The following is a 16,588-nucleotide window of genomic DNA, read 5'->3' on the forward strand; positions in this document are numbered from 1 at the left end:
GTCATATGCGATCGGGTGTGTGTTTCAGTCATATTAGCTCTGGGGCATGAGTGTGTGCGATATTAGATTGGGGGGATGTCAGATCTGGGGGGGGTGTGTGAGAGAGAGAGAGAGATTAGAGATTAGATCTGGGGAGTATGTGTGTCATATTGGAACTGGGGTCTGAGTGTGTGTGTGAGAGAGATTAGAGAGATTAGATCCGGGATGTGTGTGTGTATCAGTCATTAGATCCAGGGTGTGTGTGATATTGGATCGTGTGTGTGAGTGCATGTGAGGTGTTGCGTACACCAGTCAGTAGATCAGGTGTGTGTGCGTGTGTCACACTGAACACGGGGAACGGTGCCCCTGGCAGGGCAGCCCGGCGGCAACAGGAGGAGGGTGGGGGAACACAGTGAAAATATTTTCCACGTCTTGGCCTGCAGTCATTCTGGGATTTCTGAAAAAAACGTGCTGTATATTTTCAGGGCTGTGGATGAGTGGCCGGGATTATGACTAGCCCCCTTTCCTTCTGCCAATGGTGGCTGATTGACTCAGCTTGTGTGAAAGATCATTATTCATCCAGGGGTCAAACCATGCTAAGAACTTTCCACTCGTACAAACCACAGATAAGACCAGATCTACTTTATTGTGACAAAGTGCAACATCAACCCTAATAAATCTCTTGTGAGTTAGGACTATGCATTGCAATGCAGAACTTTCTCTTCAGCTGCCTCTTTCTAGTCCCCCAAAACCCTTTCTTGTACCTAAAGTTACTTTTGTCTGCCGAGGTCTGGCACGCCCCTCAGTGTATCCCCTACAGGTTGCAAACAAACTTTTCAATTCTCAGAGTCAACATCTTCAGGGCACGACAAACTGGTTAGCAAAAGAGTTTTCTTTTCAAAATACACAAAATTCAAAGTCCTGTTACAATTATATACAAAATAATAGAACAATATAAAACGTATGAAATATTCTAGTTTGCACCCATGTATAAAAGTGAGCTTCTATGTGCTTCGGTCAAGTTTTCATCCTGAGTTAGCAATACTGTCGTATGGCCAGGTGGTGCCCGACCTTTTCTTCTTCAGCTGGGACCCCAGCCCACTCCTCCCGTAGCTCCCATGAAGTCAGAGCGTTTACCCCCACCCCATTGCTCCCAATCACTCAGCTCTTTGGCACTTGGGGAGTTTCTTCTGGCTTGGGAATTGCTTCTGCTCTGTTATTGAGGTGCTGAAAGAGAGGTGGAGGAGAAGAATTTCAGTGACGCTGATGGGAGAAGGAGATTGGGAGATGTGGACCGATGGGAAATGCCTCCCTGTGCATTGAGGTAGCACATGCCCCACTAAGGGGGCTTCCTCCACTTCCCTTGGGGAGAGTCTTCCATTGTGAAATAGATCTCGCTGTCAGGAAATGCCTTCAGCTGCATCCCATTGCTCCGAGTGATAGCCCCTAAATATGTTCTCCTTTTGCTCCTGGATACCTGTCCCATATGTGTGAACAGCACCACGTGCATCCTGAAGGTGAGCCATGATACCTAGGAAAGCCAGGTATGCTGGCTCCAAAACACCACTCCAGTCCTGACCCTCAGAGAGAGAACATGCACACACGTGCTTTCGAGTTATGTTATTTGCTCTTCACCTTAGTGTCCTGTTTACCTTAGGCCTTTGCAGCTTCTTGGTGGGCGGGGAAGTGGGGCACACATTAATTACACAAGGAAAGCGGGAGAGGGTCATCAGTCTGAATGGGGGTGCAGGAGCTTTCTCCAGTGCAGAGCTAGGATGTATCAGTTTGAGCCAGCAAGATTTTAAATCTCTCAATGAAACATACACTACAAATCCTTTCCTAAGAGAGATGGGTGCGCAGCTGAAGCCTGATCCACAGCCCATTGAAGTCAATGGAAGACGAGTCCCATTGATGTCAACCGGTGTTGGATCAGGTCCTGGGGCTGTGGACACATTTTCTGTCTCTCTCTGGTGAGAGTCAATGCTGGGGAGCAGACCTCGCGGCCACAGGCATTTTAATGATGTTTATGAGGGTTTGGATAATTATCACGCAAAGGGAACACCAGTGACTGTGGTACCAGACCGCTAACCTAACTCCGAAGGGTTGTTACTATAGTCTGGGTCCTTGTCCTGCTCATCCCTCGTCACCAGGGCTCACAGAATCATAGGACTGGAAGGGACCTCGAGCGGTCGTCTAGTCCAGCCCCCTGCACTCGTGGCAGGACTAATTATCTAGACCATCCCTGAGAGGTGTTTGTCCAACCTGCTCTTAAAAATCCCCCACGATGGAGATTCCACCACCTCCTTGGGCAATTTATTCCAGTGCTTAACCACGCCAACAGTTAGGAAGTTTTTGCTAATGTCCAACCTAAACTGCTCTTGCTGCAATTTAAGCCCACTGCTTCTTGTCCTAGCCTCAGAGGTTAAGAACAACAATTTTTCTTCCTCCTTCTTGTAACAACCTTTTACATACTTGACAACTGTTGTCATGTTATCTCAGCCTTCTCTTTTCCAGACTAAACAAACCCAGTTTTTTCAATCTTCCCATCTAGGTCATGTTTTCTAGACCTTTAATCATTTTTGTTGCTCTTCTCTGGACTCTCTCCAATTTGTCCACATCCTTCCTGAAATGTGGCGTCCAGAACGGGACACAATACTCCAGTTGAAGCCTAATCAGAGCGGAGTAGAGTGGAAGATTTACTTCTTGTGTCTTGCTTTCAACACTCCTGCTAATACACCCTCGCTTTCCGTGATAAACAAAAATTCTCTGATTAAAAAAACATTAAAATCTACATATTTCCATGATTAAAATGAAATGCTGAACTTTAGTTTCCGCAGCCACAGTACAGAGGAACCCCATTTAGCCGATCTAACTGGGACCGGGCCAAATGGGATAATCAGCCCTGGGTGGTGGGGCTCGGGCTGTCAGCCGCAGATCTGTTAATACGGAGAGCCAGATAATGGAGGCTCAGATCAACGGGGTTCTACTGTATATGTTTTTATTTTTTCACAAAATGTAAAAACTAAAGATTCTCTGTAAAAACGCAAAATCCGTGTTTCTTCGTGGCAAATGAATTTCTAGGATCCCTGCACATCACAAACCCACAGCATTTTTTCCTTACCATTCACTTTCCTTTCTTGTGACTCCTCCTCTTCTGTTTCTTCTTCTTCCTCATTTAGCTCTTCCTCTTCCTCATCTCCAAGCAAAAGTAACGTGAATTAGAAATGGAGGAGGGATAGCTCAGTGGTTTGAGCATTGGCCTGCTAAACCCAGGGTTGTGAGCTCAATCCTTGAGCCCTTTAGGGATCTGGGGCAAAAATTGGGGATTGGTCCTGCTTTGAGCAGGGGGTTGGACTTAGATGACCTCCTGAGGTCCCTTCCAACTCTGATATTCTGTGAAAGCTGAAGCCCCACCCCCAGAACTGTATTTTCAACACAGGAGGCCACTTATAAAAGGCAACCTCCAAACACAGCAAAATATTGTCCATGCACTTAGGAAGTAGGAGAGAAAGATGTAAGTCTAGGGCTGAGTACGAACCCCAGGGAGTCAGCAGCACTAGAGGGTATTAGTCCCAGTTTTACCAGTAACTTATTGTCTAGCCTCGGGTGGATCACTCTGCAGCTCTGTGTCTCAGTTTCCCTATCTGGTAAATGGGTATGGTGCCAAGACGGAGCATTCCCAGTTGCTATAAACCATGGGCCCAGCACAGTGTCCACTGACTCTGGTAATATATCGACTTCAGAAAGTGTTGTTGGATCAAGTCCCAAATGAATAACGGACCTCAGATCTTGCCAGCTAACTAACTGGAATGAGCTGAAAGTGTTAGAGCAGTCTCCTCTATCGAAGAGGGGAAGTGAGTCTAGTGGGTAAAGCACAGCGCTGGGAGACAAGAAATCTGGTTTCTTATCCTTGACCCTGACTTGCTGTGTGGCCTGGGGCAAACCACTTCCCTTCTCCGAGCCTCAGTTTCCTTGTGGGTTGTGAGGCTTAACTCGCTAGTGCTTGTAAAGTGCTTTCAGATGCTCGAATAGGAGGGGCCAAAGAAGGGCGCAATATTATTATACCTGTTCCAAAGTCGATGGCTCTCAAGACTTCTGCTATGTGCTCCAGGTCTAGGGTGAAGTAATCCAGATTTTCAAAGCCTTGCTCGATCTTCCCCAGACGGCCGCCCTTTGAGGCTTCCACAATTCTGGGGGCGATAGACATAGGGTTTGTTTCCTTACCTGCTGTTCCTCCAGAGGAGAGAATTACCAGCTAGAGTGACTGCATGTTCTAGCTGGAAAAGATTATTATCCAGGGAGCAAGACCCAGGGAAAGCCCTCTCTGAAATCCTCCCTCTCACACAAGGTGCTCGAGAGATGTTCCCACCCTCCCTTTGACCTCTGCCACAGGGCATTGTATTAACGCCTTCCGAATCCCTGGCGATTCCCAGCTGACTGCTCTAGACACCCTCTTTCAGATGATCCCCGGGCACCTCCCAGCAATCATGGAGCCTGCATGCTGAGGGAGGGTAAATGGACTGCCGTGGAGCTGGAAAGGCAGAACTCTTTGGCCTCTGGACGCAGGTGTAGTTCAACAGGATACACACCCTGTCTCCAGGTCACACTTCATCCCTTTCTGGGCTTTTGGCTTTATTGGTAACGCAATTAACAGCATCAAGCCCAAGCCCTGGCTTTCTCCTGAAGCTCAGCTGGTCCTGCATTCCCTACAGCACCTCTCTATCCAGACTCTGCCTTACCCAGGGCTTGTCTCCAGTTGTGCCTGTTTCACTAAGGTGTGATTTTAAACCAGCCTAGGTAAACTGGTACAGCCGCCTGTGTGGACACTCTGATTCTGGATTGAACTCAAGCTGAATCAATTAGGAATCAGTTTAAGCTAAAGTGAAATTAGCGTCCCCACCAGCATAACTAGCTCAGCTTAAAAAAGCCATTTCAGTTAAACCAGCTCAACTTTCTCCTACAGCCGAGCCTTCCCAGAAATGTTCTTTTATATCCCAGTAGGAGCTCATGTGATCCACCCACTGGTGTGACTCTGGAGTAATCGTACTGCCCCCTCTTGCGGAGTTCACACACCTCAGTTAGACAGGCTCAACAGGAAGCTCAATTGCTAGGGCCCTACCAAATTCACGGTCCATTTTGGTCAATTTCACAGTCATAGGATTTAAAATGTCATAAATGTCATGATTTCAGCTATTTACATCTGAAATTTCATGGTGTTATAATTGTAGGGGTCCTGACTCAAAAAGGAACTGTTTGGGAGCGTGGGCGGGGGGGGGGAAGGTTATTGTAGGGGGGGTTCTGGTTCTGCTACCCTTACTTCTGCGCTGCTGCTGGCGGCGGGGCTGCCTTCAGAGCTGGGCAGCTGGAGAGCAGCGGCTGCTGGCTGGGAGCCCAGCTCTGAGGACAGAGCCGCCGGGAGCCGCAGCGCAGGAGTAAGGAGGACATGGTACATTATTGCCACGCTGCTGACTGCGGAGCCGGGCCCTGCAACCCCCCGGCAACTCCCTTTGGGGTCAGGACCTCTCGTCTGTGAAACACCGGTCACCCCCCGTGAAATCTGTATAGTATAGGGTAAAAGCACACAACAGACGAGATTTCACGGGGGGAGGCCAGATTTCATGGACTGTGACGCGTTTTTCATGGCCGTGAATTTAATAGGGCCCTATCAATAGCCCGAGAACCTGCCATTCTATTCCAGTCTCTTGCTGGTCAGAGGGGATCGTAACAGAGAAACTTTACAGCAGCTCGGAATTTGCTTTCCCCTGGATACTTTTTAAAGGACCCGGGCTGCTATTGGGAAGGGGTCGGGGTGCTAACCCCCGTTATTTCTGGGAACAATCCTCAGGTGGATTTTGACATTGCTGTAGAGTCTCAGACCGTGGCACTGAAGCAGCAATTGAAAAATGCAACCCCGGGGACTTACGTTTTAATGAGCTGCTTGGCATTCTGTGAAGAGAGCAAAGAAGAGGGAAAGAACAAGGTGAGTAGCAAGTTACCAAGAAGGTGATAAAAGCAGCAGTTCAGGTTAGTATGAAGCTGGCCCCAGGTGCCGGGTCACCAGTGCTAAGCAGGGTTTGTCATACCAAGTGGGGTCGGGGCTGTGATTTGGGGGCTTTGACTAGCAAGCCTCTGCCCCCTCCGCCAGAGTTAGATCACCCTTGCCAGCTGCTCTTGGGAACTCTAGGTTATTCCCTCCTGCTGGGTTGAAAGCCCACTGTTCTCCCTAGAAACGGCTGAGACGAGAGGAGACTGGGAGGCAGAATCCTGTGGGGTTCAGGAGGGTGGACCCAACGATCTGTGTAAGGAGCAAACCACACTGCTAGATCCAGGCTCCATCCCTCCCTTGGCTGGAGAGGAGCCACTCACTGTGAGAAAAGTGGCCCCTCCTGTCTCCTCCAGGGACTGAAACGCTGTGTCCATCAGCTTGGTGGATTCCTCCAGCTGCTCTTTGTACTGCTGGATCAGAGCCTGCACCAAGCTAGTCTTTTCCTCCTGCTCCTTGGTGACCTTCTCCAGCAGCTCGCTCTTCTTCTCCTCCAGGATTGCAATGAGGGCATTAATCTTCTCGCACAGCTCCTGCTTCACCAGCCGGCCGTTCTCCTGCCAGCGGACAAAAGGCATGAGCATCTCGAAGCAAAGGGGACAGGCACGCTCCCAGATCTCCCCCAGAGGCATCACAGCCGCACTGAACGATCCCCGCCGCAGGCATTCAGTGATTACAAATGCACAGAGCTCAGATCTTGGGGAGCCCCCAGCGGAACTCAGACCTAGCCCTTCTCTCTGGGCATGGCAGTTTCGAGAGGCTCCCTGCCACGTGGCAATCCCGATTCTCTCGACGATGGTACAAATATACTGGAACTAGCAACAGTGGAACCGGAAACCAGTTTACCTCCTACTAGTGGAGGCCATGTTCCTGGTGGTGAGAGCAGGGCACTGGAAGCCAAGATTCGGGGGTTCTACCCTCAGCTCCGGCACTGACCCAAGACTAAGTTATTTGGGGGAGCGTTCCTCTGTTTGTTCTGTGATTGCACAGCGCCGGGCGCCATGTGGTCCTGGCACTCCTTGGCACGACCATAACACAAGAAATAACAACTGGCTAATCCTGGGCAAGTCACTTTACCAGGGCTGTGACTCAGTTTCCCTGTCTGAAAAATGAGGCTAATAACGCCCGTTTCACAGGGAGATGGGAGGCTCAGTTAACAAAGGTTTGTAAATGGCTTTGTGAACATCACATGGAAGACAGAATGCAAAATATTCCTGTTAGTGTCAGCAGATACCCTCCCCCTGGGGCCTGGTAGGATTACTTTAACCAATTCCAAACATCAGATGATGACCACAGTGTGACCATCCCCTATTTTACCAACTGGACCCTTTAGAATAATGCTTTGCATAACCATCATGCTGAGAATCTCAGAGAATCATTAAATTAAACTGCAGTTTTATTAACTCAAATTTTGCAAAATGCTATATGACCTGAGGGCCAGAGCGATGATGTGGATGCCTGGATGGGGTGGCATGAGTCTCATGGCTGTGTGAAGACCACAAAACATGGAGGAAGACTGATAGCCAATGGCTCTCGTGTGTTGTTTACTGTTCATTGTGGTGTCATGGTTTGCACCATGGGAGAATGTATGTGTATATATACATATATATACGCACACATATATATAGTCTAAAGTGCCTCTGAGCTCCCCATCCTAAGAGCAAGGTGCTGGCCATTCTCCTTGTTTTACAACAATTTGGGGTGTCCAATGAAACGTGGGTAAGAATTGAATCCTGCTGCATGATTATCTTAATGGGGAAACAGACACAGGTGGGTTAAATGACTTGTCCGTGTCGCCCAGTGAGTTTGTGGCAGGGCTGAGAATGAAGCACAGGAGTATCAACTCTCAAAACTTTGCTCTAATCATTAGACCCTGCACCCCTCTCAGAGCTGGAAAGAGAACCCAGGAGTCTTGCCTCCCAGTTGCCGGCTCTAACTACTAGCTCCCCCAGTCCCCATCTCTTTCTTGTAAAAGCCCTCCCATTGAATTAAACAGGATTCTCAGTCACGTGGACTAAGAGGGAAGCTGCTCCCGACACCTGCATTAGCCATTCAAGGACATTGCTGGGGGTTGGATTTCATTTCTGCCACTCAGATTTCAAAGGGCTCGGTCATTTTTCCCATTCCTCACCTCAGTGGTTTTGCATGAGTCCTCCAGCTGGCTGATGATCGTCTGGACTCTGTCGTTCCCAGCCACCAGCATGGAGATGCAGTTGCTCAGCTCCATCTGTGAGAGGGGAACAGAAATAGATTTAACCCTTATCCTTCCAGGCACGGGTGAAGGCCTGTAGTGCTGTCTTGAGAGGGAGAGAGGGCGTTGGTGGGCAGACAGGACGGTGGGCCCCTACATTGAAGGCTAATCCCTTTTCAGGAAGAGGAGAGGTAGGCGAAGGGGGAAAGGCCTTGGCACCGTCTGCAGGATGGGGCTAGAGAGGAGGAACACAGTCTCAAGGCTGGGGATAGATGCACAGAAAGCAGAGCCTCAAAACTGTCTCCATGTGGTAGGGATGGAGCCAGATGGGCAGCCTGGACTGTGCTGGGCACCTCTGGTCCTGTTGGGTGGGTGGGGCAATGGCACTAGATGATCAAGGAACTTTACCATTGGGGCTGGGAGGGAATCCTGAACGGCAGGAAAGGATGGTCCGTGGAAGTGCATGTGGGGAGAAGGAGGAAGGTTTGGCTCTGGGAGTTTGTGACACAAGGGCCCATCCTAACCTACCCAAATGGTCTGGATTCCAGTGAAAAATGGACATCTGTCTGCTTAGGGCTCCCGGGTTTCTACCCCATTCAACAGGGAGGAGGGTGCCCCGGTGCATGCTGGGGGAGATCTTGCCATCCATGGATCCCACCCAAGATACCCTGGGAAAGACCTCAGCTCTTATGGGTCTGCTTCCAGCTGTAGACACTGCTCCCTGCGGGACTGGTGCTGGCCCTTGCTCCCCAGCTCTCAAGTGACTCTAAATATAGACAGGTTACTGCTTCACGACGGCAGCCCCTATTAATACCCCAGTGCTCAGCCTCGGAAGCTATTCCTGAAAGGCCCAGCTCAGCACATCCCAGATGCCAAATAGGAGGAGCCCATCCCCTCGGAGACCGCATCTATATTCCAAGTGATCGGATGTGAACCTCAGCTAAGGTCAAGGAGCTGCAGCCCCTGGCCCCGCTGTGGAGCATCTAGTTGAGGCCAGGCCAGGGTTTAGTACTGGCTGATGGGCTCCTTTCCCCGGGGAGAGGGAAGCAGCAGTGAGCCACTGAATGCATTGTACATTGAACTCAGTGTACAGTGTACAAAAAACATTCGATACCTTTTGCCCTTGGAAGACGTTCTGAAGGGGTGCAACTTCACAGTCTTTGTGAGCTCCGAAGACTTTGCACATGGAGCAAGTGGGGATCTCGCAGGTCAAGCAGTAGATGTTGATCTTCTCGTCTTCGTGCTCCTTGCACATGGGGTGGTTTCCTTTCTTCAGGGGCCTGCTGAAGACGGCAAGAAACCGAACAGGGTTAAACAGCCTTGAGTGGCATTTAATCACATTTGAGCTGTGGCAGATACAGATTGAAACACCCACCGGACGATGATAGGAAGCAGATACCGGGCTGTGGTCTACACAGCTGAAGAACGACCAGCACTGGCCTTCTGATTTATAAGGACAGATCCTGATTTAAGTTACACCAGTGCAAACCCAGACTAGCTCCAAGGCAGTCACTGGGTTCAGTGGAGTTAATCTGGATTTACAGTGGTGTAATGGAGACCAGAACCTGGACTTCACTTTGTACAGTGGAGTTTGGATCAACTCCCAACCCGTCTCTAATGTTACCCTTGTCAGTGATGTAATGTTTAGAGCCAGCGCTTGTACGTGCCAGGATCTCTGATCAGCTCGCTCTGTCCAGGCAGAGCTCTGTATTTAATCACAGCAAGCGAACCCTCCAGGACCTTCACTCCACAGCACGGAGAGCATTTCTGGTCCAGGCGTCCCAGGAGAGATTTTTACTGCTCGGGATCAATCCCCAGCTTCTCTGCAGAGATCTGTTTAAACAGATAACTCTCACCGGCTTCCACTTTCCAGCAAGCATCACTCTGTCACCACACACCAGTGTGGCAACTGGGACCACAGACAGGCCTGTCGAGGGAAATTTGGGACCCCAGTGCATCATGTTTGCTGGGGCATCATGTTTGCACCATGTTTGCTGGGGCCCCACCCCCTTCCATGTTACATTCTTTACTCAGAACATTACAGACAGCTTTGGGGGCCCTCTAAGCTTGGGGACCTTCCCCCTCCCATCAGCCGTGGCCACGGAAACCACTGGGTCCATCAGGGTTACTGAGCCACTAATGGCTAGATCCAGGATTCAAGGATGATGCGGAATACCCTAATTATAGACACATGATGCAAAAGCTCACTCTGTCCTCTTTAAGGCAAACCCTCTGGTGCTGCTGGCTCCTTATTTCCTTCTGCAGAAACCTACCGTACATTTAAACACAGGCGGTTGGCCAGGAACTTTGACCTGCTTTCCCCCCTTTTTAGGCAGGGTGGCTGCAGCTGAGAGCTCTTTAAAAGAGAAGTTAAATAAAGTCGCTCGGACCAACTTCAGGATGGAGAACCCAGAGCAGCCAAATATCACCAGTCAGGCTGCCAAAAGTCACGGGTTTGGCTTAAAATCATTAGACTAGAACAGGGGTTCTCAGACTTCACTGCACGGTGACCCCCTTCTGACAGCAAAAATTACTACATGACCCCAGGAGGTGGGGGGACTGAAGTCTGAGCCCGTCCAAGCCCTGCTGCCCCAGGCTGGGGGGCCAAAGTCTGAGCCCCACTGTCCTGGGCTGGGGGCCTGTAACCTGAGTCCCACCACCCAGGCCTGAAGCCCTCGATCTTCATCACTGGGCAGTGGGACTCAGGCTTTGACCCCGCATGGTGGAGCTCGGGCTTCAGCTTCAGCCCCGGATCCCAGCAAGTCTAATGCCAGCCCTGGTGACCCCATTAAAATGGGGCCACAACCCATGTTGGGGTCCCGACCCACAGTTTGAGAACCGCTGGACTAGAACGTGGGGTGCTTTTGTTGGCTGTCTGGGTTCTGAGCATTTAGGGGTCACAGTTTCAAACTTTTCTCTGCAACCAGGAAGGAGACTCGCTTTTTAAAAATAAATGAAAGCTGAGAGTCTCCTGTAATCTCCTGGCTCCAGGAGCTGGGCCTCTCAGAAAACTACCGAATAATGCAAGACTTGTGATACAATCCTAAGATGTAGCAACCCTGCAACTTGGACACGTCACTTTCCATCTCTGATACCTGTTTCCCCTGCCTCAAAGGGAACTCAGTCTTGGTTGAGGCTTCTAAGTACTACAATGGGAGGCATGGATCAGCATTCACGTCACACTCCCTGTCAGTGCCCAGCCCGGGGTGGGGGAAGCTAATGATCCAACCAGCGGATCAAATTCGGTGATGAATCCTGGTCACGTGCCACCTGAGGCATCTTGTGCATATGCTAAGAAGTACTAGGATAATAATAAGCATTGGGGGGCGGGGGAATATGGTAGTGGTCTATAAACTCATGACTGTTGTGGAAAAACTGAATAGAGAAATGCCGTTTACCCTTTTCCACAATACAAAAACCAGGGGTCACCTGATGAAATTCATAGGCAGCAGGTTTCATACAAACAAAAGGAAGTATTTTTTCCATGCCGTATACAGTTAACCTGTGGAACTCATTGCTAGGGGATGTTATGATGGCCAAGACTATAACTGGGTTTAAAAAAAAAGAGACTGGATAAGTTCATGGAGGATAGTGCCATCAGTGGCTGTTAGCCAAGATGATCAAGGATGAGACCCCCTACTCGAGTGACCCTTAACCTCTGACTACCAGAAGCCAGGGGTGGAAGACGGGTGGATCACTCCAAAATTGCCCTGTTCTCCCTGACGCTGTGGTACTGGCCGCTTTCAGAGACAGGACACTGGGCTAGAGGGTCTGACCCACTATAGCAAATAACAAAGCCTATCACTGTGGCATTGTTTCTGATGCTGTTCCACCTCATCACCTAGCCTATTACCATGGCCCTACATTTATGCTCATTTGGCCAATTATTATCTGTGCAACAGTGCTCATATCCAAGCCAATCTCAATTCTTTTCTCAAGTAGGAGCTTGAGGCAAGGGGCCAGATAGATCCTCAGCTGGTGTCGATCGGCCCTGCTCCATTGACTGCAATGGATTGATGCCAATTTGCAGTAGCTGAGGATCTGGCCCAGGATATCCCATGCTTCACTAACAGCTACTGCATTAACTCCCTCCTCTCTGCAACGTGTTTTTAAAAGGCGCCGTCAAGCTGATCTGGGCATGATTTGTTCTTTATCCGTAGCGTTAGCTCCATTACTTCACGATTGGAACTGGATTTAGCAGACATCCCCCAACCCCTTTTTAAAAACACTGGTACCATATTTGCCCCCCATATAGCACCTGTCTCTGTCTCCATGACTTCCAAATAATATTGCCAGTGATTCAATAAATTCATCTGTTAATTCCTTTAAGGCCTTGGAATCCATATCTGCACCTGCTGATTTATAAATACTCTCTTTTTCCTATTCCCCTGTCTGCGTGTGTTATCAGCACCTACATACTGAGTCATCACTTCCTGGTCATTCACGCTTTCTCGCTCTCGATTTCTGGTTTAGATCAAGTTTTAAAAATGAAGAGCAGGTCCCTGGAATCATTGCTGATTTCACACCCTTCTTCGTTTATGAATGGATCTATTTTCTCTCTCCTGTAAGTCCTGGTCGTATTCCCTTTAATCAGCTATAAACCTGCTGTCCTTATTTTTTCTCCTACAAACTGACCGTGACTTTACATTCCTGGTTGGTCTCCTCCACACTTCTCCAACTAGCACAGAACCTTTCCTTCCCTTCAGACCACTGAGCAATCCCTGCTGAAGCCCCGGTGGCAATTTCTGATTCTTTGTATTATTCCTTTTCAGGGGAAGGCTGCATGTGGTCTGGGGTGAAGCTTATACTTCACGTCTGTACGGTGCCCAGCGCAATGGAACCTGATCTCTGACTGGTACCTCTGGGTGCTAAAGTAACACAAATAATAAGGAATCATAGAAGTCTAGCTTTCTTCTACAATCCCAGGGCTTGATTGTCTTCTGCTGCGGTGTAAGGCTGGTGAGATTTCAATGTAGCTAATATCTGGTGTTTTTCTTAAAGTTTCGGCTGTTGGAATCAAGAGATGGCATGAGAATCTTGGCTTTTATTAACACTCTTCTGCCCCGCCAGTAGATGTCTAGGGCTTGTGATTGTGGAGAAAAGCTGAGTGCATTCCAACAGCTCTGAACACAACAGGCAAATAACAAAGACCAACCATCTATTTCCCCATCCCACCCCCCAAATCATGAATGTTGAGCCCATCTCATGGCTTTTCAAGGCTTGACACAAGATTTTTGACTGGGGTTGGCAGTACTGAGTGACTCCTGATTACACTGGAGTGAAAGCAGAATTAGGCCAGGGAATTGTCATGCTTCTTCCAAATCCACCCTGGTCATCAGTTTTCTGAAATCCCCAGAATTTGCTCTCTTGAAATCCAACCATGTTGCACCGCCATTCTCTCTGACTCCACTCCTTTGCAGGGGGAGATCCCAGGAACTCAGTAGGACCAAGCTTTGTTATTGCCCCCCCCCCCTTCTCACTTATCTGGTTCATTTGCTTAAGCAAACTGACTGGCTGCTGGAAAAAGGAAAGTTTCTTTCACAGGTTTGGGTCAATAGTGAAGCTTGGGATCCAGGGATCAAATATTGGTGGTGTCAAACGACTGTCCGGTCAATATGTGACATTTGATTTGCAGTGGTTTGGATGAACATGGACTGGGGGAAATGATCTGGATTAGTGCAGGCTGGATGTGTGATACCTGTTTCAATGTGGCCATGAGGGCGCTCTGCCTGGGAGAGCTGGATGAGTGCCAGGAAGAACAGGAATTGAAAATCCTTCATCCCTGGGAAGTCTTCCCCATTAGCTCTTACCAGAGAGAAACTGTGGAAGATCATTCCACCTCCACTACTGAGAAACACTGGGACTGGACAATGCAGACAGAGGGGAGCCTGGCTAACCTGGAGTACTCCTGCTTGTAGATGTCAATGATGTTCTCCACCAGGAGATTTCGCTGCAGCCCGTAGACTCCATGCCGGTCCAGGATCACTTCATGACGGCAGGAGGGGCAACGAAAGCGCCCCCCGGAGAGGGTGGTTCCCCGGCTCTGCCAGTATGGGTTAGCAGCCTGCGAATATCACCAGCACAAGGTCAAAGGTCAGTGTCTCGCCAGGCACACAGACACTCGCAACATCCTTAAAACCCACCATTGCGTTGTCGGAGACAGTGACATGGACTCATTTAAACATCACCCTGTCCCCTCAGCATTCCCCCGGGACAGAACATGCATCCCTGATGTGCCCATCACCAGAGGGTCTCAGAGCCCATCACGCTTTGCATTCATATAAGCACCTTCCATCAGAGGATCGCTAAACACTTTATGATCAGTGAATTAAGGGTCACAAAAGCCCAGTGAAGGAGGCAATTATCATCTCCATTGTACAGCTGGGGCACCTGAGACAAAACCAGATTAACGAGATTTGCCCAAGGTCACCCAGTAAGTGCATGGCAGATCTGGGAATAGAACCCAGGAGTCCTGAGTCCTAGACCTCTGCTTTAGACACCCCCCTCCCCACCCACCCCTGCCCTTTAGAAAACGCTTTAAGAGCAATGTTAGTATGTAAATGATATTTCCCTATCGCGTAGGGGAATGTTGTGAGGTTTAATTTATTAACGTTTTAAAAATGCTTTGAGATCCTCAGATCAAAATTTGCTCCAGGGGGTGTTAAAAGGTTTATCAATGGACCAGATCTCAGGGTCCTGACCCAGTGCCCACTTCTCCACTGCTCTGCACCTTCTGGGGTCGCTTATACCTGCGGGGAAAAAGCCGTCCAATCAGAATTTCCCTCTTGCACTAGCAGGAGCGGGCTACGTTGACCATGCACAGGTGTGAACAGGCACATCAGGGGTGTGGCAGCTGAGAAGCCGACTCTTTTTTTGCAGAGGCAAAATTCCCAATGAGGGGTTTGACCTGAGACCCCGACATTCTGCCCATTGTCCTTACGAGTAAACAGAAGCCTGCCCATGGGGGAAGTGCCCTCTCTGTCCATTTCAAGAACCAACCGTTAATTAGAAACCAGCTGGGACAGCCCCCAGCTCCCTGCACAGCTGCCCCCAGCCCCGTATGGGGCTTTGGGGAACCTGCATCCCTCGAGTCCGTTCCAGCAAGCAGGGTCTGATTTCACCCTCCGGGCCTGGTTTTCTCCCGCTTTCTCTTTATTACTGGGAACCTTTGACACTAACCACAGCTCAGCAAGTGAGGGAGCAAGATGGGGCCCAAGCAGTCAGTTTTATCAGCTGGCTCCTCCCCCGTCTAAGCAGAGAGAGCAGACTCTTGCAGCAGGGGAGAAGGGTCCATTCTGGAGCGATTTGCCAAGCAAGGCTCAGATGCCATGGTCCCGATCCAACTCCCGTTGAAGTCAAGGGGATTCTTTCCCAGGGGAGGTGGCTCTAGCCCGATGGTACCAGCATACATAGCGAGAAGCCTCACCCACCTCTGATGGACAAGCACAGCCTAGAAGAGGGCAATCTACTGCACTTAGAGCCAGAATTTCTGGTCTACCTAGAATCAGGTCTGTCCCAACCCAGCATCGGTATCCCCAGTCCTTGGAACATCCCCAGCCAGGGACCACACATGGAAGACTGGCCATTCCAGCCACTTCCCAGCTCCCACCCTCACTGAGTTCTCCCGCAAGCAGATTGGCTTCGGAGGTTTGATCCCCTGTGAACGCGCTGTAGGTTTAACACACAACTGCCCAAGGATTGCCACCTGCGGCCAGGCTTCAGGAAGCAGCCTGTTTAAACATCACAGGCTCCGTTTGCAAGGCACTGACCTGGAAGATGTCATTGGCACATTTCCGACACAGGTTGTGCTGACAGGGAAGGATCACCACGGGCTTCGTGAACATTTCCAGGCAGATGGGGCAGATCAACTGCTTCTCCAGGTTCTCCATGGGGTTTGAGTCTCGGATAATGCTGGACTGGTAATCCATTGTGCCGGCCGACCTCTCCAAGTTATATCCCACTGCCGGCTTCTCCTGGCTCGTTGGCAGCTTCTCAGTAAACTGTCCTAGCTCTCTCCTGGCTTCTTCAATGGGACCACGTTCTGAGCTCAGCTTCTTGCTCCTTTCCTAAAGGCTCCTGCCTTTGTCTCCTATGACATGTCTATTTATAATTTATCTCAAGGTCACATGTGCTTGAGAAGGGGTCGAGTTTCCAGCTGAAATGCCTGTCACATGTGAGAATGAGCAATCGGCCCTCCAGAGAGCGAGAGGGCTGTAAACAGGGCCGAGGACAACCTGTTTGGGGCTGGCCGCAGCTACATTTCCAGGGATTTTGTGGTGTCTTTCAGAACAAAGAAACTGGAGTCGTAGCTGTAAACAGAGTCATCACCCTCCTGAGCCCTCGCCTGTCCTCAGCCTTCTGCATCATGAAGGGTT

General features: G+C 49.8%; 1 protein-coding gene across 1 annotated transcript; it reads right to left on the bottom strand.

The window, feature by feature from the left end:
• Window positions 1–606: 606 nt before the first annotated feature.
• TRIM63 (tripartite motif containing 63) lies at window positions 607–16,294 on the bottom strand. The gene is made up of 9 exons (XM_048825850.2): window positions 15,983–16,294; window positions 14,111–14,277; window positions 9,328–9,496; window positions 8,154–8,249; window positions 6,346–6,579; window positions 5,903–5,925; window positions 4,045–4,169; window positions 3,101–3,175; window positions 607–1,206 (listed from the first exon to the last, which is right to left on the bottom strand). Exons 1-9 carry the CDS (start codon window positions 16,139–16,141, stop codon window positions 1,196–1,198), a joined length of 1,059 nt encoding a protein of 352 aa, XP_048681807.1. The 5' UTR covers window positions 16,142–16,294; the 3' UTR covers window positions 607–1,195.
• Between the last annotated feature and the right edge of the window lie 294 nt (window positions 16,295–16,588).

This window comes from Caretta caretta, chromosome 19, assembly GCF_965140235.1.
Source record: "Caretta caretta isolate rCarCar2 chromosome 19, rCarCar1.hap1, whole genome shotgun sequence".
In the NCBI taxonomy this organism is placed as follows: domain Eukaryota; kingdom Metazoa; phylum Chordata; order Testudines; family Cheloniidae; genus Caretta; species Caretta caretta.

What these genes read in the sequence shown, in the direction of transcription:
- TRIM63 (XM_048825850.2), bottom strand. Translation starts at nt 16,141, where the DNA reads ATGGATTACCAGTCCAGCATTATCCGAGACTCAAACCCCATGGAGAAC. An exon ending in ACTCATGCAAAACCACTGAG is followed by an intron (nt 6,580 to 8,153) that starts GTGAGGAATGGG and finishes GTCCGCTGGCAG; the next exon opens with GAGAACGGCCGGCTGGTGAA. An exon ending in AGCCATCGACTTTGGAACAG is followed by an intron (nt 3,176 to 4,044) that starts GTATAATAATAT and finishes TTTTGCTTGGAG; the next exon opens with ATGAGGAAGAGGAAGAGCTA.